Genomic DNA, 24,072 nt, shown 5'->3' on the forward strand with positions numbered 1-24,072 from the left:
AAAGGACATTTTTAATATAGTTTTAGTTAGTTTTGTAACCACACAATACATTTTCAGTTAATTATCATTATCATGTAACCTTTAACCCTTAAAACAAAGTCTGAAATCTCAAAAAAGCCTTTAAAGAAGTGAGGGCCGGCCGAAATGTCCTCACTTTGCAAAAATGCCCTCACTCTGTTGGTTAAAAACGTGTTCTGGTCCTCACTATGTAGGGAGTACAAGGACACACACACACACACACACACACACATACACACACAAACACATATGTTTATTTGATCCTTTTTTCTAAGAGAACTTAATCAAACTTATCCAAAATTTCAGTATGTGCAATTACACATGCACGCAGATTAATCCAGAGGTACACACACTCAATTTATATAGTCGAGATTCAAGCATTTATTATTTATTATAGCTTCTAACCTAAATAGGAAATAGCCTCCAACAGATGCCATAATAATAATAATTAAATAAGTTAAAATCAATGGAGGAAAATATAATTAACACCCCAACAACAACTGAGATTAAACCAAACTAATTGACCAATTCTATTTTCATCACTCCTGCCTTCAATAAACGGTTCCTGAGCTGTGAGGTCAGGTGACATTGTGCACTTTGTTTAGCACCAAAAACTGCCACTAGGTGCTGCCAAACTATTTCTATTAAACTAATTAAAAATGGAAATGATTGTAACTTGCTACAAATGGCTCTAAAGGCATCATTGCTTCTCTAAACAAAGTACACTAAGTATGTACAATTTTTAAATCATTAAAAGTCACATTTAATAAGGATAGCAAGGCCTGAGATACAGTTAAAAGGGGCACAAAGAAAAAATACAGAATTTGTTAGATATTTGATCAGTTTTTCCATTGAGCTCTTTGATAAATAAATTTTTCTCGTATTTTCTCTCCTCTGCCTTGTTGTGTTGCAGCTGCTGCAGCTTCAGGACCTGCACCCTCTGCCTAAGATCATTCTAGAGTACAGACAGGTCAGTTATGTGCCATAAATATAAAAAAAACAAAAATTTTTAGCGAAGATGTATTAAATTGTTTAACAGTTCTAGAAATGATAATAGACAAAATCAAATAAAAAAAATTGATAAAAAGCTAAATAAATATCAGTACCATACATTCATTGTAGGTCAATTACTGACTATTAAAAAAATTAAATAAATATAAATAAATAAATAGCTAAATAAATAACAATGCCATGTGTATATTGGCAGTCAATTGCTGACCATTTAAATAAAGAACAAATATAAAAATAAATAAATAACACCATTATTTAATCACCTCAGGCATCATTTTCTGCATTATATATTGTGTAAAAAAGTTTTCTGATGATAGATAGATAGATAGATAGATAGATAGATAGATAGATAGATAGATAGATAGATAGATAGATAAATCCTGGTATGCCTTTGCTAGACCAATATATATCAATATATCTGTCTGGCTTTAATTAACATTAGTATTAAATTGAGCCACTGATGTAACACTGTCTATTAAATGTCTTTTGGCTGCAATTAATTTTATTTTAATATAATTTTTGTCTCTGAACTATCATTTAAACTTAATTTCCCAGAGCTGATTTTAATGTCTTGGAGGTTGAATATAATCTATTACTCTGTGCACTTGATTGGTCAGTTAATTAATTGGTGTGTATGACATGCAAAAACATTAAAGAAGTAATGTACATTTCAGTTTCTTAGAGCCCAAAATCAACAAAATATAACCATAAAAATCAAATGTAAAATGTTAAGGTTAGAGTAACACTGCTAATGTATGTTTTAAACAATATAAAATGTCTACTGTGCCCTTCCTTTGAGGGCTTAAATAATATAAATGGATAAAGTGCTCACCAGCAGAGCATCTCATATTATTACCACTGGTTTTCCATTAACAACTGTCTGCATTTTAACCCCCAGGTTCACAAAATCAAGTCCACTTTCGTTGATGGGATCCTCTCATGCATGATGAGCAAGGTGAGCCTGCAGCTGGTTTAAGGCGTTTATAAAGCAAAACTGTCAACAAAATACCCCAAATGTCAGTTTAATAACGGTACAGTACACGCATTCACCAAAAAGGCTGTCTTACAAACAATCTTTCACAACTGTGTCAGCCCCTTTTTGCTCTCTCTGGGATATGGATTTTTTTTAGACGTCTCTCCTTGAGGCTGGAACAACTAAACCAAAAAGTGAAAATAAGAGTTGAGAGGATGCTGCAGGGTAGAAGGACTCAAACAGATCCCAAACAGTGCTTGTATGCTACAAGACAAACCCATGTTGTTCCTCTTTACTTCAGAAGAGAAGTGCTGCTGGTGTGAATACTACCATCATTACTCTGTTATATTGAGTTCTTCAATAGGAAACCACAGGGTCATGCTACAGGCTACGCCACATTAGAGATGGCGGAAAAATATCCAATCCAATCCACTTTATTTATATAGCACGATTTTAGCAAACACAAGGTTTCCAGTAAAATGCAATAAGATAAAGTAAACTAAGAATAGGAAAAAAATAAATAAAATTAAAATGTGAAATGTACTGCCCGTACAAAATAAAATATGCATGTATACAAATAAAAACAAAACATCATAAAATCAACATGAAATCAACACTCTACATGGTGTTAAAAGCCAACAAGAAGAGGTGGGTTTTAAGAAGATACAGCATAGTATCGCAATATTTTATGTGCCAATATTGCATTAATTAATGGCCGCCAAGTACGTATATATGGATATTTAGCGTCAGTATTTTCAATGTTTTTTGAATCAATGAGGCCGTAGCGGGTTCACTTTTAGGAATATACTGATGATACTGGTATCCTATGAAACTAGAAGATCTAAGGAATTTATTCTGCCCTATAAAACTTTACTGCAGTAACTACGCACAGGGTAAAACTGAGAAAAACTGCTTTAAAGTTGTTTAATGTTTTTAGATAGCTGTTTTAAGAGCAGCGAAGAAGAACTGTGCCAGAGCTTAACAGAGCGAACCAGTAAATAGTAATGTGGTTATATGATCGGTGCCTGGACTCCAGTACTACCAGTAATAGTTTTGGATTTTTCATTAGATTTAGTTTCGTTGTGAATTTTTGTTTGCAGATTCAGTTAGTTTTAGTTAGAGTGAGTTTGCTAGTTTTAGTTTAGTTTTTATTTTTTGAAAATGCTTAGTTTTAGTTTAGTTTTTATTAGTTTTAGTTTTTTTGTTTTAGTTTTATGTGCCTTCATTTCCTTTGGTTTATCCGTCTCAGCCCCAATAAGGTTATTAACTCTAACAGTTCGGGGTGTTTTGTATTTTGGTTCTAGTGTAGACATCCCAGTCTCAGTGAACATATTTACCATGTCTTCCTGCATGTTGAAATAGAAACACTGAATTATGTATGAAAAAAGGTGACAAAGACGAAAACTAAGGACAATTTCACTATAATTTTAGTTTGTTTTAGTTAGTCTTGTAACCACACAATACAGTTTCAGTTAGTTATTGTTTTTTTTAAAACTCTTGTTTTTATTTTTATTTCATTTAACAAAAATATTTTTTCAATTTTAGTTTTGGTTCTTTTGTTAGTTTTCGTTAACTATTGATTGATACAATATATTGCGATTTAACTGTTTAACTGCATTTTGTGTCGACAAAATTTGCATTTTCGGCAATATTGGTATATTGGTATCAGAATCGGAACAACTCTAATCAAGTATTGTAATAAAATCATATTGATACGCTGATTCCCACGTCCACGCTACATACTCCAACCTGTGGAGGTGTGGTGGCTCCGCCCCTGCAGCAGAGTCTCACAGGCTGCAGGCGTCCTGCTGCAGTGAGGAAACAGTGAAACATCTCCCTCTCTCTTCAAGCTGTTGCTCCTGTTTACTGCCACTGCTGCACTGAGTTGGCAGAGCAGAGATGTAGCTGTGTGTCTGACTGTCCCGCCACATGGGCCTCTGTATGGAAGTAGCAGCTTGTGTTTGTCAATCTGTGCTTACTCAACTCTGCAAATGAGTCTATCTGGCTGTCTCAAGAATGCTTTGGCTTCTGACGCTTGTGATTCATTCGCTGGTGTTTTTGGACAGAGCGGGCAGCGATCCCAGCTAGAGGAGGGTGCCGTTGACAAAAACAAATCAGATTTTTTCTTTTTTTACTCATTACACAGATATGAAACATGTGGTGGTATTTAGGGAGATGAACATTTGTGGTTTCCCGTTGCGTTATGCAAAAAAACTACAGGAATGCAATGTGGTCTAATGGCTGAAAAAGCAATATTTAAAGGGCTGGTTTAGGTTTATTTTATTTTATTTGCAAAGTTAGAATTTCATAAAATGACAAAGATAAAATATAGTGTAAAGCGCAGGGAGAGGCAGAAAAGCCAGATGGGCTTATTTAAAGCCTCCACTTAAAATGTCATAGTTATTGGAAAGTAATAAACTGATAATAGAAAAAAAACATATGTATAACATCAACAAGTTATAATGACAATAACAAAAACAATAAAAAGCAAAAATGAACATGTTATAAAAGTGTGTTTGTGTGTGAATTAGAATCAAAAACACTTTATTTTCCACTTGCCTGTTGTGATATTTGTCAAGCTAGGTATCAATCATACTTTGTCGTGAGCAGTTTCATGTAGAAATTATACTAGAAATAAAACAGTTACCACTCACAGCAAGTTATGTGTCAATATTTCTGGAAAAATGCACAGCAGTTGAGTTTTTAATGTAATTTTTTGGCTCTTTGAGTGCCATATAGTTTGAATTGAAGTTTATTTTCGTAGGATAAGCCCCTTGAGCTGTCACAACTCATTTACGAGGGGGTCCTACACACAAAACATCAAGACACGACACAACTCAGCACAATACAATGAAAGGAAACAAGACAATACAATACAATACAATATAGACAATAAAATAAAATAAAAAACAGACAAGACAGACATATACAAAAATCACTTAGACAAAATTGCAACCAGAATTTGAACAAATATTAGATGAAATATGGTGACAGAGTTAATGAAAGCATGAGCAAGATGTTTCAAAATAGATATAATATAGTAAAATAGTAATATAGTTTCATTGTACTCAAGGGAGAAGGACATCTTTACAGCCAATATCGGCAATTCACACCAAAACAGTCTAGACTGATAAAATAGCACTACATGTTAGAGAAAACATTTTTGGGGGTGGCCTGTCCCCTTAAAGTCTACTAAACTTAATGAATTTAGTCTCCCAGATGTACTTTTCGCAACAGGCAACAAACTTAAATGTCTTTTATGCTGTTGGTTGCATCATTTAACAGCAGCCCTGAGCACAATAGTATTGCCGCACGTCCTGCTTATTGCACCAACTCGACTGGCAACACAGTTTACAAACAGCTTGATCAAACCGGGCTCGAAGCAGCCGCATGGCTCTGTTGATGCTCGTCGGTCCAAAAGCAGAATCAGAGTGATCACGGCGACGAGGATCACAGCTGTTGTTTTGAAGCTGAGCCGGTTGGCTGTCAGCTTCATAAAAACATTCCTGATCACATAGCTGACTCACTCCAACATGTATATGATGTGATGAGAGTGTATAGCATCGTTGTTGGTGTCATAACATGTTGAAGTTCCCCTCTGTTTGTTTGTGTCTGACTCTATTTGTGTCTCCGTCTTCCTCAACAACACATCAGAACTACGTGTCCTCGACGTGGTACCAGACGAGTGCGGTGACGGGGAGAGTCTCAGCCAAACACCCAGTGAGTCCGACCTGACTAACATCCCCCTCTGTCTTCTTCTCTGATGTTGAAACTAGTTGTTAGTCGGCTGCTTTAGGCTTGTGTTCAGTGACTGGAGCTGTCCATGGTGCTGAACTGCCGGCTGTGTGGAGAGGTGGTGCTGTTTGCTGTGTAGTCAGCCTCAGGTCCACATTAACCCATTAACGCCTAAAGCGCCTGGAAAAAAATGCCTGGAAAACCTATGGGCGATTTTCAAATGACCCCCTAAAACCTGAAGTTTTTCTGGAAATTCAACACCTACTAAATAATAGATTTTTCAGCCTCCGTAGCAGATAAAAATGAAATTCAAAAAGTATTTGAGAGCTTATACCCGTGGCTTTCATACGAAGTTGAGTTTATTTGTCCAAACCTTCAATACATTTTTAATCATCAAAAAATCAACAAACTCAGCAAATGTTACATTTGACTGAATAAAAAATCCTATGCATAATACTAATACATGGCCATTAGCAAGATGCAAACATGATATGACCACTGGAAGAACAAGACATAGTTCTCATTAGCCTACTCTAATAACAAAATAAAAATCATAATAATAATAAATAATAATAATACATTTTGTATATTGCACTTTTCAGGGTACTCAACGACGCATAAAGTAATATACATACAGACATAAACAGTCATGATTTCTTATATCATCATCACAATCAATTAGCCTATTATTATTATTAATATTAATATATTATTAATAATATTACTATCTCCAGATGGCCACAAATCTGTCTGTTCTTTGGTGAAAATATGTCGTCTAAAAACATATTCCTCATCCATAAATGCCGGGCGATTGGTTCCGAGGGTTCGAAGTCCGGATCAGCATTAAAATCATCGGCGCAGGTCGCTTACTGCTGAGCTCCTCCGCTATAGTCGTCTTCCTCCATGATTTATAAGTTCTGGAAAAGTCCGATGTTGCATTGCGACACTCCCGCATGTATTCTGATCATGATTCTGATGCATTTCATTGGCCAAGAGACCGAAAATAGGTGGAAAAAAATACAAATACTACAAAATGACATATCCGCTGTCCCGGCCTTAATGGTAGAGTGACGCAACATCGCTCCCGGCTTTAATGGTAGAAATGTGGTAATGCTTTCCCGGCGTCAATGGGTTAAAGGGATAGTTTGGACTTTTTGAAGGTGGGAGTGTACAAGATATTTATCCACAGTCAGTGTATGACGTACAGTAGATGGGATTGGCATGCCCCCCCTTTCCCGTTAGAAAGGGCTGTCTGAACCAAGGTTATTGTAGTTAACGAAAACTAACAAAATAACGACAACTAGAATTGAAAAAACATTTTTGTTAACTGAAATACATAATAAAAACGAGTTTTTTTTAAAAACGATAACTAACTGAAATTGTATTGTGTGGTTACAAAATGAACTAAAATTATAGTGAAAATGTCCTTCGTTTCGTCTTTGTCAACTTTTTTCATACGTAAACCTTTTTTGGTTGATATGAAATCTATTTCATCGATCTGGTTTTATGACTTAATAAACTTATTGGGGCTGAGATGGATCAGACAAAGGAAATAAAGGAAACATTTATTGTGACTTTATTGAATCTGGCACCCAACAAATACCCCATTACAAAAAAACTAAAACTAATAAAAACTAAACTGAAACTAAGCATTTTCCAAAAAAAATTAAAACGAATTAAAACAAGCAAACTCACTCTAAAAACTAATTAAAACTAACTGAATTTGAAAACAAAAATTGACAACGAAATTAAAACTAATGAAAAATCCAAAACTATTATGACCTTGATCTGAAGGCGACGATTAGGTGAAAATATTAGACGTATGCTTGTTGGTGTGTAAAAGTGTAACAAAGCAGAAGGAGGCTGTCCCTTTTTGGGTTTTCATCTCTGTGTGACAGCAGGTCCTTTATATCAGCTATTCTCAACCTTGGGGTCGGGACCCCAATTGGGGTCGCGAGATGATTTCTGGGGGTCGCCAAATCATTTTGGAAGTCAGCTCTGTCTCCACTGTGTTAAAATGTTCATGTGTTCATGTGTTTTAGTCTTTCAGGTCACTTAATGTCTTTTTTTTTGGGTCATTTTGTGTGTTATTTGGTCATTTTGTGTCTTTGTTTTGTGTCTTTTTTTGATCATTTTGTGGTCAATTTGTGTCTTTTTGGTCATTTTGTGTCTTTTTTCGATCATTTTGTGGTCAATTTGTGTCTTTTTTGGTCATTTTGTTTCTTTTTTTAGTCATTTTGTGTCTTTTTTGGAAATTTTGTTTCTTTTTTGGGTCATTTTGTGTCTTTTTTTTGTCATTTTGTGTCTTTTATGGGCAATTTTTTGTCTTTTTTGGTCATTTTGTGTCTTTTTTGGGTGATCTGAACTGTGCGTGTGAGATTGTGTTCAGTGAGCATGGGTCGCGGTCAATATGCTTGTTAAATTGGGGGTCGCGACTCAAAAAGGTTGAGAACTACTGCTTTATATAACCTTCAACAGAGTCAATACCAGCATCTTCTTTTCTTTTCTTTTCTCCACTTCTTTTATAATCCTTGTTCTTTTGCAGGCCTATCTATCTATCTTTCTTCCTCTGTATCTTTTTCAAAGAGATGCTCTGACGCCGACTGCATAGTGATTACAAACACACACATAAAACTACACAGAGGCTCCCACTTACAAATATAGATGTTGAGATTTTGGAGTGTTATGTAACAGCAAGCCGGGGTTTCTTTGGGATGTCCAGAGGGGGAGGAACGGGACAGTGTGTGTGTGTGTGTGTGTGTGTGTGTGTGTGTGTGTGTGTGGACTGGCATTGCCATCTTTGTGAGTACTAATTTCAGCCTGAAACCACGGCAGTGAGGACACTGTGTCACTACTTCAAAGGACTGTTTGATTAGGGTTAGAGAGACAGATGGAGAAAGAAGGAGATTTAAAAAAAAAACAGTTTGGTGTTAAAATATTCAGAGTTAGAAGATGTGTGATGAGTGTGTGTAGATTTGAGAGTTACCATGTTTTCTTTCCCCTGGGGTGCTTTATGTAGCTGTACGTGTGATTTAATTCCTGCAGTAAAACATAGATAGGGGATAGGCACTCTACTTCAAGAGGCCATAGATTTTTACAAAGCTCATAATGAGTCATCACATTTTAGAAGAGTGCAGAATAATCTAAAGCCTGCTACTGTGGAAATGTTACTCTCATTTCTCGTGTATTATGATCAGAGTTTAAGTCAAATCAATTGTTATGAATGATACCAGTATTTTGTATGGAATCCAATATGAGACTTTATCAAAATAACAATGTCAACTTGAAAAATGTAAATGTAATTCCACAATAGAATTATTATATGTTTTACATAATGCGTTGTTTGAATGAAAAATGAAATAATCCAAATTTTATTTTCATTTTTGCATACTCAAATAGTCAATATATGACCATATTAAATAGACATCGGAAAAGCTGTTTGCCATTGAATATTACAAGTTGCAATATGCAAAATAATGCAATATTTCACTACAAAACGACATATCCACTTTCCCGGCTTTAATGGGTTAAGACACTGTCCCAGTATTTTTTTGGACTCAGGCTTGTATGAAACTCAGACAACCTGCTGAAGAATATGAAAAAAATCCAACCTCTTCTCTCTTTTCTCTCTCTTGTCTTCTCTCCTCGCCTCAGGTTGGGGCGGTCGATAGTTCATTTTCGACATTACCTAGCTGTCAGGCTCCGGTGCTTCTGTCACCGAGCACTGCTCAGACACACACATACACACGTATACATCTGTAGCCGTGGAGACATTGAACTTCTCTAATCTTACTTAGCGATTTGCAGCCACTGTGAGCTACACGTTGAATTGATCGCGCTGCTTGTGAATGATATATGTGGCTGCAGCTGCGATTTAACACAGCTCTGCTCCCTCTGCTCTAACGCATTTCTACCATTGAGCATCCCATTGGGTGTGTGGAGGCTTGTATCTAGTTGTTTGTGTGTAGCTGTACTGGTGTGTGTGTGTCTTTGATACATGCATTGTGCAGGTTTTACTTGGGTGTTTTTGAGACAAAGCTGGTAAACATGTGCAGCATGCCAAGTGGCTGCTTTACAAAATGAGCATGACGTAAGGGATTGTGTTTTCTGCAGACTACACAGCATCCTATGAGGGTTTTCATGTTCAATACTGCCAGGGAGTCAGCAGAGAACATTCTAGTGAAGTGCTTAGATCAGCCATGGGAGGACTTTCTGTAACCGCAATACATTTAATGACTAAATGCCGGGGAGTCTTTAACAAACATTAAACTATTGGACAGGCCCTAAAGGAAACTCAGTTGGCAGTTTGGGAAAAGACAGAGCAGCCCAGTCATGAAACAAAACACACAACTTAACATAAATAATGCAATGAAGCAGGCTGTATTCTAAATAGCATACGATACTAGCAGTACATACTAGGGCTGCACAATTAATCAAATTTTAATTGTGATCACGATTTTGACCGCCACGATTAAATTAACCTGATCGTCGGCGATATTTCCATTTTAAAATGCAGCTCTCCTGCATATCTAATCAAGCACTTTCTACACCAGTAGTCCACCAACCACCAGGGGGCGAACGCACAGTTAAAGTTTCATGTAGCTGCCCAAGTAAATAAAGATCGAGCGCTAAGCAGGATGTGATGTAGTACTCGACGCCACAAAAACATGCACCATTTGTAAAAGCCGGCGAAGCAGTGGCTGGCAACAAATCCAGCGACTTTTTCTGGTGTTATTGGAGACTTTTGGAGCCTCGTTCTTACTCTTCTTAACGAGCCGCAGGGGCCGGAGGCTCGTTAAGAAGAGTAAGAACGAGTTGAAGTAGCACAGTCCTCCTGCAGCAGTCTCTCCCAGCTGCAGTCACAGAGCCAGAGGGGATGTTAACCCCTTAGAATACAGTCTGCAAATTGCTAACAGGCTAACAGTTAGCTCTGCAGCAGTACAGTGTGTATGTGCTGCTGCTGCAGGAGGTGTTCACTTAGCGATATATCTGTATCTGTCAACCGATATATCTGACAGGCTCTAGTTCTTATGTATGACCATATCAAATATTTTTCCTAGAGTAACACTATACCCATAATTTCTACTCACTCTAGGCACTTAGTAGTCTAAAGAGATTCTGAGAGAGGAAGGGGAGACAAAAATATTAAGCATTGTCACCATTTAGACCAGGGGTCTCAAACTCAAATTACCTGCCGCTGGAGGCAGTATCAAAATGACCAAAAAAAGAAAAATGACAAAAAAAGAAAGACAGAAAAAAACGAAATTACTTAAAAAAGACACAAAATGACAAAAAAATACACAAAATTACCCAAAAAAGACACAAAATGACAGAAGAAAACTAAGTTACTTAAAAAAGAAACAAAATGACCAAAAAAGACACAAAATGACAAAAAAAGACACAAAATGACCAAAAAAACACTAAATTACTTAAAAAAAGACACAAAATGACAAAAAAAGACACAAAATGACAGAAGAAAACTAAATTACTTAAAAAAATAAATAAAATGACCAAAAAAGACACAGAATGACAGAATAAAAACTAAATTACTTAAAAAAATAAATAAAATGACCAAAAAAGACAGAATTACCAAAAAAGACACAAAATTATTTTTAAAAAAAGACACAAAATAACACAAAAAAGACACAAAATGACCAAAAACTACACAAAATGGCAAACCCTCCCCGCCACAAAATTACTTTAAAAAGACACAAAATTTACAAAAAAAAAGACACAAAATTACTAAAAAAAGACAAACTTATTAAAAACTAGACAAAATTATTAAGAAAGACATACAATTATTTTAAAAAGACACAAAATTACAAAAAAAGTAATTAAAGGGATCTTCCACACACAACACGGCAAAGTACCATTCATATAAAACTCACATTAAACTTTCATATCCACGAGTTTGAGACCCCTGATTTAGAGAGTCAAATTCTCTGCACTTCCTCCTTTTACACCAGAAAAGAAACAAGCCAGAAGTGACAACAGTACTGTGAGTCTGTATCTGTTTTCTTCATGTACTTGTGGGCGGCAGGAACGTATAAATCTTTGAACCCCCTGAAGGAGTGTACAGGGAGAAGGAGAGGGAGGAGATGATATAGTCCTGCACCAAGGAGCCGGCAGTATGAATGTTGGTTCAGCTCTTTGGTGCTTCAGGAAGTCTGTTAGGAAGCGAGAGAGAGGAAGTTTAATCTCATTTGTCCTCTTTGGTTTCACCGCTACACTATTAAGGACGTTATTGTGAGAAAAAGAATGGATGGGAATGAAGTATCATGTAGAGAAGGGGAGAAAAATAGAGAAGAAAGAGGAGAATGAAAGCAGATAGTTTAGCTGGGGAGGAGGAAGCTGATATTTTTTCCAGGTAAAAACAGATTCCCTGCAGCGAGAATCACTTCTTGCAGCGCTTTAAACTCAGCACCAGTTTATGGCTGTCCTGCTTTAATCCAGGCTCCCCTTTGTTACTGCAGTCTGGCTTCACCTCAATTGAACCCACGACAGATGAAAGCTAAAGCCCTCTGCAGCACTCCTCATTTGAATATCTGTGTGTGTGTGTGTGTGTGTGCAGAGTGGCAGAACAGCTGCTTTTTTTTCTCTCCCCCTTAACTCAAAACTACAAACTGAAGCTTTTTTCCTCTTCAAAGCAGCAGGATGTGACATGTTAGGGATCACTGAGTGAGTCTTCAATTACCCACCAGTGCATTCCACACCACATTATGATGAGAATAATTATGAGTGAACTTAATTCATATTCTAGAGTAAAGGGAGTTGACTCTTCTCCACCCTGACTCTCTCATGTTGAAATGATCTTCTGAATCCAGTTAAAACGAGCAGCAGGGTTTGTCTCCATGCTCCGTCACAGACTAAACTGAAAATTGAATTAAACATATCACGTACATCTTCCTCTGGAGGTCACTTTTACATTATTTCTAGTAGGGTCCATCGTCCCATTGACCCCCCTAAGTATCAATGGTGGAAAAAGTAATCAAACCCCTTACTCAGGTAAAAGAACTAATACCACACTGTGAAATATCTTCACTACAAGTAATGCAATCATGCATTAAATCAAGTCATATTGAGGCCGAACAAAAACTTTAAGTCACAAGCTATGAGCTACAATCACTTATTGGCAAGTGGTAAACCTAATCTTACTGGTTATATTGACCCATTATAGATATTTCAGCAGTTAAAAAGGACTTAGTGGACTACAATCAGCCAAATCTAACTCACATGGATGAAATCAAGTCATCTTGAGGCATAAATAACCTTTCAGTTACAAGGTAGATGCTACAATCACCAGTGCTAAAGTGCTTTTAATGGGCTGCATGAAAGATATTTATACTGGCAAAAGGTGCTGGAGTAGACTAATAAATAATAGCGAATAAATAAAAAAATAAAATAAAAGAGAAGATGTTGTAACACTAAGATGCATGAGCAGAAAAAATATTTAAAAATGGTTCAAGTAAAAGCCAAATTAAAAAGATAAGTTTTGTTTGGTGAAGATAATCAAGGCCCCAGTGGTTCATGCTTGGTTGGTGGTGCTCTGGGACCGGTCTTCCTGGCCAAGAGCCGGTTTTTCAAATGCAAAAAGAACTGGTTCCAGATTAGGCACCAGTCCTGAACCGGTCCCTGAACTGCCTTTCTCGAAATAGGGTATAAATTAATCTACAAGTGTTTTTCTTACAAAAAAAGTAATCAAAGCATCGACAGCAATTGATTCAAACCATTGTCGACTGTCAATTCAACGGAAGCATCAGCCCTTACCTTATACCTATAACCTATACTTGCCTTATTTCTAGGTGTCCAGTCATTTACCGCTACCTGCAAAATGAATTTAAATTTTAACGAAATCGAAATTATGACTAGGGATGCACAATATTATCGGCACGTTATCGGTATCGCCTGATATTGTCTTGAAAATGATCAGACATCGATCAACACGCCGATATAATAAAGTGATTAAATAATGGGGTGGCATCACCTCTCTGCTGCACCTTGTTTGTAGCTCATAGAGTTGTGCAGTGTAGTCTGAGCCCACCTATTTATTGATGTTCTGATTAGGGACTGAAGCTGCTTCTATTTTTTGTCCTTTTTGTGATTTTGTTTGCACAGTGCAGATTGACTGGGGATTTCCACCGGACGCGTTACAGCAGCAGCACGTCAGCTTAGCGAGCCGGCCGTATACACGCAAGATAACGAGATCACGCGATAATCCTGACCATACGGGAGACCGCAAGATCCCGTGATAAACTTTAAACTCTATTTATACAGTCTATGGATAAACTGTGTGTATAAAGTAAACAACAACAACAAAAACCAACTTACTTTGCTTCTCTGAGGTGAAAGATATGTTGATCTGACCATCTATCCTTATAAAAACAATATGTTATGTCATAAATGATTGTACTATGTTCCACTTCAACAATCAGTCTCTTGTCGTCCGTGCCGCCGATCCTCTGAGACCCTTTGATTGATTGATTGATTGATTGATTGATTGCTGATCTGGTGCCTCGGTCATAACATAATGTTGATGTGAAGTAGTTTTAGGCTGCATGAACTGCGTATTGTGTTTTATTTTGAAAGGGGCGGAAGTGTTTTACGCTGATTCTGAGTCGGACTTCCTGTCTGGTGCGAACTGCTCTGTTGAGATTCACGCGATTTGGCAGCGTCTCGCGGAGAAATAGAAGTCCTACCTAATGCTCGCGTAGAGACGCTGACGTGACGCTGCTGTAACGTTACGCTACGCGCCCGGTGGAAATGCTCTCATTGATTAGAGTGTTACCTATTTGCAACATCATACGCGACGCTGACGTGACGCTGCAGTAACGCGCCCGGTGGAAATCAGGCTTGAGTCGTCACATATTGGGCTCCTGTTTTAAGTTAAATTTGAATTTAAGCAGCAGTTTGTAAGGTACATGTAGTTTTATTCAATTTGGGTTTAATTGCTGTACAGTTGCACTTTTCACATGTTCCCAGTGAACACAGGGTATGTTCACTTATTATGTCAATTGGGAAATTGGCCAAATTTGCTCTGATTGTGGGTATTAGTTGTGCGTAAAAAAAATATTGGTATCGGTAATTGGCTAAATGAGTTGTAAAACTCAAAACAAGACTAGCCTACCCCTAATATATTCATAATTTTTAATTTACAATTTTTCTCTGTACTTTTTTAGTGTTATTTATTGTTGCTGTCATTGTTGTTTTTATTGTTCTAATTTCTACTTATTTCTTCTTACTTACTGTTTTATTGTTGTTTATTATTACTGCCATTGCTGTTTTATTATTATTGTTTTGCTTTTAATTGTTTATTGTAAGGCGACCATGAGAGTCCTGAAAGGCGGCTATAAATAAAATGCATTATTATTATTATTATTATAAAAAATCGGCATATTGGATATCGGCAAAAAGTCCAATATCGTGCATCCCTAATTACGATGAATGCAATATCCAAATCTCAGGAAGCCACAGAGTAAATGTCACAGTTCTGAAAAGTATTGTCTCAAATTCTACGGACTTATGATAAGTTCATTAGGTCTGCTGTTGGCTTGGCGACCATGTGCCCGTCTCTCTCTCCCTCCAAGCTCAGCAGATGGTTTTAGTGTGTTTGTTTGTGGTTGCAGTGTGAATGTAGATAATTTCCTCAGTGTGTGCGTCTGAGACATGCGTGTGTGTTTGCATGTGTTCTGTGATGCGTCATTAAATTGGTGCAGTGTGATTAAATTAACCCGCACCAGCACAGCGTTTCAGTCGCCCCCATCTGTTTAACAAGGCAGCTCTCCTCAGAGACTCTGGCTCTCTGTGGGCCAGATTTATGCTTATGACAGCGCGGGGAAATTTGCAGTGCGCCTTTCATTCAATTTGTGCTCACAATCTGTGTGTAATTAGAGCCAGATGCACTAATGTAGCAGGGTGAAAAAATAGAAACGCCATGCAGATTTATAATGTAACTGTAGGTCAGGACAGCACCTGCCACTCATACCTGTGTCCTGTAGACCAGACCTTATGGACCCGGCTCCTCGTGTTCAACAACCTTATTTTAAATCTTTTGGAGCATTTTGACCCAAAATAATTTGGTTCAGAACTGGAAAAGATGGTTCCCAGCTTGAGCCAAAAGATCCTACAGGTTGTCAGATTTGGAACTAAATACAAAGAAAATTGAAAAATTGAAAACCTAAAATTTAAATTTGAAAGTTAAAGTTAAAGTTTAAAAGAAACAACAATTTATTCAAAATAAAAACATAAGTGAACGAAAAAAAAAGAAACTGCAACCATAATAACAAGCTTCAGGTATGAGGTAGTGCAAAAAATAAATAAATACAATAAACAATAACAATTAGAACAGTATTTTGAGGTTGTATGCACAATATTAGGCAAGCTTGATAAAAAAGAGGTAGAGTCGGCTGTGTGTGTTGCTGTTTGGTTGCAGGTCGACATTTCTCTGCTTCATTCTTGGACTTAAAGAGAGAAAATAACACTGGGGGGTATCGATACTTTTGAAAATGAATATTGTATCCGGATACAACGTGTTATTATCGATACTTTTTTGAGTGTCGATACTTTTGACAACCCGAGTGCATTCAGTGGTTAAGTGTATATGTGTGTTAAGAAATACTTACTGAACTCAAGAAGGGAGTTTTAGCCACTACACAGGAGTATCAAACTTATCCACCAGAGGGCCGGTGGGGCTGCGGGTTTTCGTTCCAACCAGGCGGCAACCTCCTGGTCTGAGCAGGGAGGCAAACCAGGAAGTGCCTGAAGCTGCATTGTACCGAAAATTCCAGCAGGGGGCGCTGACGGCGGCTGCAGAAGCATTTCTGTCCATTCATTTCAATACAAAATGAGAAAACTTCTCACTTGATACCTCATCATTTTTTTTGGGACAACATTATGGTCTCAATCGCTAGTAAAAAAATCATCTTCAAGGCAATTTGATGTTAATAGAGTAAATCAGGGATGGGCAACTTAAATGCTGGAGGGGGCCACAGTTTTTCATGTTCACGACCACAGGGCCACATACAGGACCGTGCACTCAACCAGATATGATGAAACTGCAATTTTAAACATTAACAGTGCAGTAACTTACCATATTTCATGCTCAAATGCATGTAGAACAGTATAAATACAAATAAAAAAGGTTTGAAGCAAATAAAAAAATAACCACTTACTGTTATTTCTTTTTTTTTCAGTGCAAAAACAGCAGACCAACATTAATTGCAAGAAGTAATTTTGTGCATTTTTACACTGAACTTTTAAGATTTCATGCTCAAATGCATGTAGTTGTACGGAGGGCCACTTCAGGTGAGGGTGAGGGCCGTATGCGGCCCCCAGGCCTCCAGTTGCCCATCCCTGGTGTAAATAATGGCCCCAATTAGAAGATAAAGAATCATGTGATTTGGGGCGTGGCTACCTTTGATTGACAGGTCACTAACAAGGCGAGCCGTCATCAGGAGAGAAGCAGAACAATGCATATCCACGGCAACGTGTCAATAAAGTTCCATCAGTTTGGATCCGTTTGACACCCCTGGTCTAAACACTATCCACCGCCCTGCTGCTAAAAGGGAAACCGAGATGGAGAGCTGGTATTATACCCAGCAGGAAGCATTGTGGTTGAATAATTTAATGTGTTGAAATGTTCACTCTGGTGTGATACATGAATCTGGAGCCACAGTATTTTTTATTTTATCTTTTCTAAAATGACAGAACAGAATTAACTTACTGTGCAAACACATATTGAAAATATAGTAATTAAACACTTCTGGAGCAGCAGCCACTTGTTATGACTCATTTGAGCAAACTGGCATGAAACTCCCCTTTTACAATAAATTCGTTTAAGGCACTATATGTAATTTTCTGCTGAAAGGGGTTTCACAATCAGCAAAACAAAAAATGGAATTCAAAGATGTCTTAGCATGGAATCATAGAAGTTAATAGAGCTTCTGATAACTTAAGATCGAGACGGCAAATGACTAAAATCCTTCATCCGGTTAAAATATATATAGTTAAAAACAACCAAGATCCAAAAACTTTATTAAAATAATGTGTCTCAAAGCCACAACACCAGTCATGTTTCCATCAACACATTTCTACTGTTTTCTCTCTACTTCTTCTACTTTCTACTGACAGATGCTTAAGCCTAGAGCAACACATTCTTTCTTCTTCTGATGAAAGTAAGTTTATGCAGCTTGTTTATTTGCCCTTTTTTTTATGCAACATTAGAAAATTTCACTTCAAAATTTACATTGACTTTAACTGAAACACATTTTTACTGAACAAAACGTTCAAATAAACTGTAATTAAGTGAAAATACAGTGAAATGGTCAAAGTTATGAGACCAAACCACTAAACGTCCTTTTTTCTACCTATATAACATTATATATAACTTTATTGACACGTTGCCGTGGATACGCATTGTTCTGCTGCATTGTTCTGCTTCTCTCCTGATGACGGCTCGCCTTGTTAGTGACCTGTCAATCAAAGGTAGCCCCGCCCCCAAATCATACGATTCTTTATCTTCTATTTTCTTCTAAATGGGGCCATTATTTACACTATTAACATCAAATTGTCTTGAAGAAAATCTTTTACTAGCGATTAAGACCATAGTGTTGTCCTAAAAAAAATTTTTTACCAAAGAAAATGGTTATTTGTTTACGTTTTAATTTTTATTTACCATTGGTGTGGACCCAAAGCAATTGGTGTTCTTCAATTGTAAAAATGTGCAGCTTTTATACGGCATAAAAAAAATCAACTTAAATGTGCATCATAGCTTACAAAAGTTGACAACACGCCACCGTAACCTATACATTTTTGCCAACTTCAAGTCTACTTTTAAGTTTCCCTAGTCAGGCTAGCTTTCGATTTCAAATATCCTAACATATTTGTCAAGCATCTCATTTGCACTTTGGTTCTCACTGCTTTATGACAAAATCATATTGATAAATGCTAATTATGACCCAGTAGTAAAGCTGGTAGGCTAGTTTAGACTTAGTAGGCTGTTTTATCCTCATTGTGAGGTTTGAAATAAGGTTTGTGGCTCTATTCCCACATTTTTTACCTTTTTTTGGCCAACAGTGGCTCTTTTGCACATAAAGCTTGCAGACCCCTGCTCTAAACCGAGGCTAATTCGAGGGTTAACTGTGCTAACAGGTGGTTTGGCAACAAGTATCATTGTCGGGCTCTGTCCGTGTTGATCCACTGCAGGTTCTTTATCGGGCCATTGTGAGCACCTATTAGGACACAAGGGTGTTGTTAAAAAATACAAACACCAGGTTGTTATGTAAAATTAGGAACAATGCTGCTCAGGGTGTCAGTCGTGGAAAGACAACACGAAAAACAAGCACATCTGCATGATTAAGAGGCCCATTCAGAGTCAATGAGCCCAGGAGAGAAAACACAAGCATGTGTGTTGGTTTTGGCGGTCCGCTCAAGTGTGTCTGTTTGTGTGTGTGTGTGTGTGTGTGTGTGTGTGTGTCTCATGTCTGACAGCCTCGGAATATTTATGTTGTGTGTGTTTTTTAATTTGTACAACGGAGGGAAATACACAAGCATTTGTGTCAGCTCTGTATAATTCACACACGTTGATATAATTAGAGGAGAACAACAACATCAGCCGCCATTTACTGGAGCCCGTCCTGTGCCAGCGCTGTGCTTGTGTGTGTCTGTGCATGTTAATGTGCCATACTCACAGTGTGACAGCTTGCATGCTGTCTGTTTGATATCTGTGCATATCTCAAGTGCTTGAGCTCCTCTACTTTGTACGTTTCAGACATTAAGAGTAGAGAATAAATCATATCCATTTTTGGGGCTGTACCAAATGTCTTTTTTTGTTTCTGATGAAGCTTTGAATCTGTCGTCATGTTTTATAAGTCCCACAGTCCCCCAATACTTCCACAAGCTCCCTTAGCTTGTTAAACAAATAAATGCATAAAAATCCTCAATATTCCTACACTTATTTACCTTATTTAAGCCATTAAGGCCTAAAACGGCTATAAAAAAATGCCTGTAAAACCTCTGGGCGATTTTAAAATAAGCCCCTAAAACCTGAAGTTTTTCTGTAAATTCAACAGAAGTGTCAACACTTCCTACTAAATAATAGATTTTTCAGCCTCTGTAGCAGATAGAAATGAAATTCAAAAAGTATTTGAGAGCTTATAGCTGTTATATCTGAGCTCCCTCCGCTATAGTCGTCTTCCACCATAATTTAAAAGTTCAGGAAAAGTCCCATGATGCATTGCTACATCTATTTTAGTAATTTTTTTAGTCATTTTGTGTCTTTTTTGGTCATTTTGTGTTTGTTTTTTTTAGTAATTTTGTGTCTTTTTTGGTCTTTTTGTGTTGTTTTTTAACAGCATTTTTAAATGATTGTTAAACACACTTCTGTCAAACTCAACAGAAACAAACTAAAATCCACCAAAACGGTCTTGTTTAGTCTTTCCACTGTTCCAACAACAACAAACAGAAGTAAAACCTTAATTTGTCCAGTGAAAAAAGCAACAACAAAAAACAACTGGCATTGAATCAACCAGACTTTATTTGTATAGCACTTTAACACAAAGTGCTTCACATAAAAAAGGAAAATAAATAAATAAATAATAATAAATCATAGAAACAAGCAAACACGCTCTGCCCATCCCCAAACCTCCACCCCATTAATTAGATAAAATAAATAAAAATAAAGTAAAATAAAATAAAATAAAATAAAAAAACAAAAGTAATTAATAACAATAAAAAGTAAAAAAGCTAGATAAAAAAGATGAAAATAATAAATAAATAATTAAAAAGTAGAGCATGATAATATATATATATATATACATACATACATATTTACATATATGTATGTATATATATATATATATAAATGTATGTTATATATATACATATATGTATATATATGTGTGTATGTGTATATACATATATATATATATATATATATATAGACTAATAACTAAAAGCGAAGACATAACACTAAGAATCATGAGCAGCAAAATATTTAAAAATGGTTCAAGTAAAAGCCAAATTAAATGATAAGTCTTAAGTTTGCTCTTAAAAATCTGAAGCGTCTCTGAAGCCCTCAGGTCTTCAGGAGGCTGTTCCACAAACATGGACCACAGTGAGAAAACAACGCCTCACCGTGGGTTTTCATTCTAACTTTTGGTTTTATTAAAAGGCTCCCAGAAGACCTGAGGGTCCTCCAGGGTTCACAGGATAAAAGTAAATCGGTTTAATAGGCTGGACTGAGACCATTAAGAGATTTATAAACCAGTAAAATAATCTTAAAATCGGCATTGTACTCCAAAAGTTGACAATCACTGATCGTTCGTGTAGCATTTCAAATGTTAATTCAGAATATTATCGTTATAAATTTAGCTTTGAAGCTTCAAACTATTTAGTACAGCCTGATAAATGAGCGTGATTTTGTTGTGTGTTCTCGTTCAGTCTGACTCCCACTGAGTCTGCTAATGAACTGGTTCTCCTTTCCTTATGACACAGTACGGGTGATAATGACTTGGACCACACACAGTGCAGGTGTGTGTGTTTGCATTTTAAGCTGCAGTTATGTGTTAGTTAGACAGTAGTCATAATAATAATAACAATAATAATAACTTTATTTATATAGCACCTTTTAAAAACAGCAGTTTACAAAGTGTTTCGACAGAGAGCAGTTAATCACACAGAGAATCATGCCATGAGGCTAAAAACAATTCTTACATTAAAATAAAAACAATAAGAGACAGACAAAACATTCTCAGATACACAGAAAATAAAAGGTAAAAGGAGTAAAAAAAAAAGTAGAAGTGAAGAAGTAAAAAGGAGTGGTGAGATAGACCGCATTACATAAAAGCGTCTTGTTCGTGACCTGTCAATCAAAGGTAGCCCCGCCCCAAAATCATACGATTCTTTATCTTCTATTTTCTTCTAAATGGAGCCATTATTTACACTATTAACATCAGATTGTCTTGAAGAAGATTTTTTACTAGTGATTGAGACCATAGTGTTGTCCTAAAAAAAAACTTCTGGGGTAATAAATCAAGTGAGAAGTTTTCTCATTTTGTATTGAAATGAATGGACAGAAATGCTTCTTCAGCCGCAGTCAGCGCCCCCTGCTGGCATTTTCAGTAGAATGCAGCTTAAGGCACTTCCTGGTTTGCCTCCCTGCTCAGACCTGGAGGTTGCCGCCTGGTATTGAGCAAGATTATACTAGTTTTGGATTTTTCATTAGTTTTATTTTTAATTTCGTTGTCAATTTTTGTTTTCAGATTCAGTTAGTTTTAATTAGTTTTTAGAGTGAGTTTTTTTTTATAATGATTTTGGTTATTATCAAGAAAACCATGGGAAATGTCTAGATATCAGCTCAAAAATGTAACTCTTATGACCTACTTTTGTTGTTATTATATTTGTCCAAACAAATGTTCCTTTAGTTGTACCAGGCATTAAAACGAACAAGAAAATGAAGAAAACAAGGGTGGTCTAATCATTTTTTCCCATGACTGTATGTTTAGTGTGTGTGTGTGTGTGTGTGTGTGTGTGTGTGTAGGGATGGGTACCGAATTCGGTACTTTTATAGGTACCGACCGAATTCCGTCGGTACTACCGAGTACCGATTCATGTAAAATCAAACGGTACCATGTTTCGGTACCTTAACGGCGTTACCTTTAAACTGATCATTGATTTCAACCTGTTTTCATTTAACGTCTTCAATTAACAAGCGTGCTGACGATCGCACTATTTTTTATTTTTTTATTTACCTCCTCGTCTGGTCCTGTCTGCTCACCGCGGCCACTAGCCACTAGCTGTTGCCCTCTTCCAACCCGGTGCAGAGACAAACAGCCCGGCTCTAGGCCTGCTAGCCGCCAGCTGCTAGCTCTCCAATGTCTCTACCCGGGCTTGGCCTTCGTCTGCCTCCAGATTGGACCTTTTCGTACTCCGTTTGCTCTCTCCATTCTTCTGTAGACCAGTCATTAACAGCTAGCAGCTAGCTGCTACATCTCCGGTCCTCCACTAATACTCCGCTCTTCAACTCAGGAATATTACTGGCCACTTTACTCCAAACTGCTTCGCTGAAATTAAATCCCTCGGACTCCTGCGTCATCCTCGATATGTGCACAGAGCAGCCCGACTCAACTTTGTTTATTCCAACCATGCTATGCCCACAATACTGTCTGACCGGTGCTGCGCCGCACAGCTACGACGTCATCACAACAAATCACACGTGCACTTGCAACCTTTTTTTTTTTTTTTTCCTCCGTGCACTTGCCACCTGAGAGCGCTCCTCTGCATTCTTTGATAACACTCCAACCTTCATGTTACAAAATGCACGTTCACTCAACAATAAAGCACTGCTCATCCTGGATTTTATATTGTTTTGATATATTTTTTAAAGTTTATGTTTTGAGAAATAAATATGTTTAATTGAAAAAATTAGATTTTATTATTAAACAAATTAACATTTATTCCCACATAAACAAACGTAAAAGTACCGAAAATTGGTACCGTTGAATACCGGTACCGATTCCCAGGTACCGAGTATCGGTACCGTATCGGTTCAAATGTGAAAGGTACCCATCCCTGTGTGTGTGTGTGTGTGTGTGTGTGTGTGTGTGTGTGTGTAAAACAGAGCAAACCGACTCAGACTATTTAATTTTTTTACAAATTCTCATTCATCCTCTCCCTCAAGCTGCAGTGACGCATGCAGTCGACATCTCTGCTCTTTAATTCTTTGATTCTCATCTTTTTTCTCTTTTATCTCTCTTTTATCTCTTGATCTCTGTCTCTCTCTTTTTCCTGCCTTTCCATCACTTTGATTGTCTTTTTGTTTTTTTACCCCTTTTCCTATCTCTCCTTTCACATGCTGACATCTGACTTTCTCTTTAAAAGCACCTGCAGGTTTTGAATACATATCCAAACACAGGGGAGCACTCTTTTTTTTTCTACATAACAACAATTAACAAAAGCTATTAACATAATCATGTGGCTGCAGGCTAAATTTGTTGTCTGTTGAGGTTGACGTGTCCTCGCAAAAAATATTTTGTTCCAGAGAGAATGTTTTTCATATAATTCTGTAGCTTCCTTAAGTATTCAAATCCAAACACTCTCATTTGGGTTGAAGTGCGTTAATGCATCAAAACGCTACTTTCCCAAGCTGCTTCTGAAAACGTTTTCCTCATGTTACCTGTTATGGGATGATGGTTTTTGCTACATGTATATAGGCCTGTCACAATAATTACTATATCAACTTATCGTTCGATACATAAAAATGGACATGATAGGTTTTTTCTGGACTCAATATATTGTAGTTTACAAGTTTAGTTTTTGTTTTTGGGTCTCCGCATGTTATA

General features: G+C 37.0%; 1 protein-coding gene across 1 annotated transcript in view; it reads left to right on the forward strand.

The window, feature by feature from the left end:
- poln (polymerase (DNA directed) nu) overlaps nt 1-24,072 on the forward strand; it is a 109,332-nt gene that overhangs the window by 30,992 nt on the left and 54,268 nt on the right. The window contains exons 15-17 of the mRNA XM_059355223.1: nt 932-988; nt 1,928-1,984; nt 5,657-5,722. Coding sequence (XP_059211206.1) covers nt 932-988; nt 1,928-1,984; nt 5,657-5,722 — 180 coding nt within the window. The remainder of the gene's footprint in view (nt 1-931; nt 989-1,927; nt 1,985-5,656; nt 5,723-24,072) is intronic.

This window comes from Centropristis striata, chromosome 17 (assembly GCF_030273125.1).
Source record: "Centropristis striata isolate RG_2023a ecotype Rhode Island chromosome 17, C.striata_1.0, whole genome shotgun sequence".
Classification (NCBI taxonomy): domain Eukaryota; kingdom Metazoa; phylum Chordata; class Actinopteri; order Perciformes; family Serranidae; genus Centropristis; species Centropristis striata.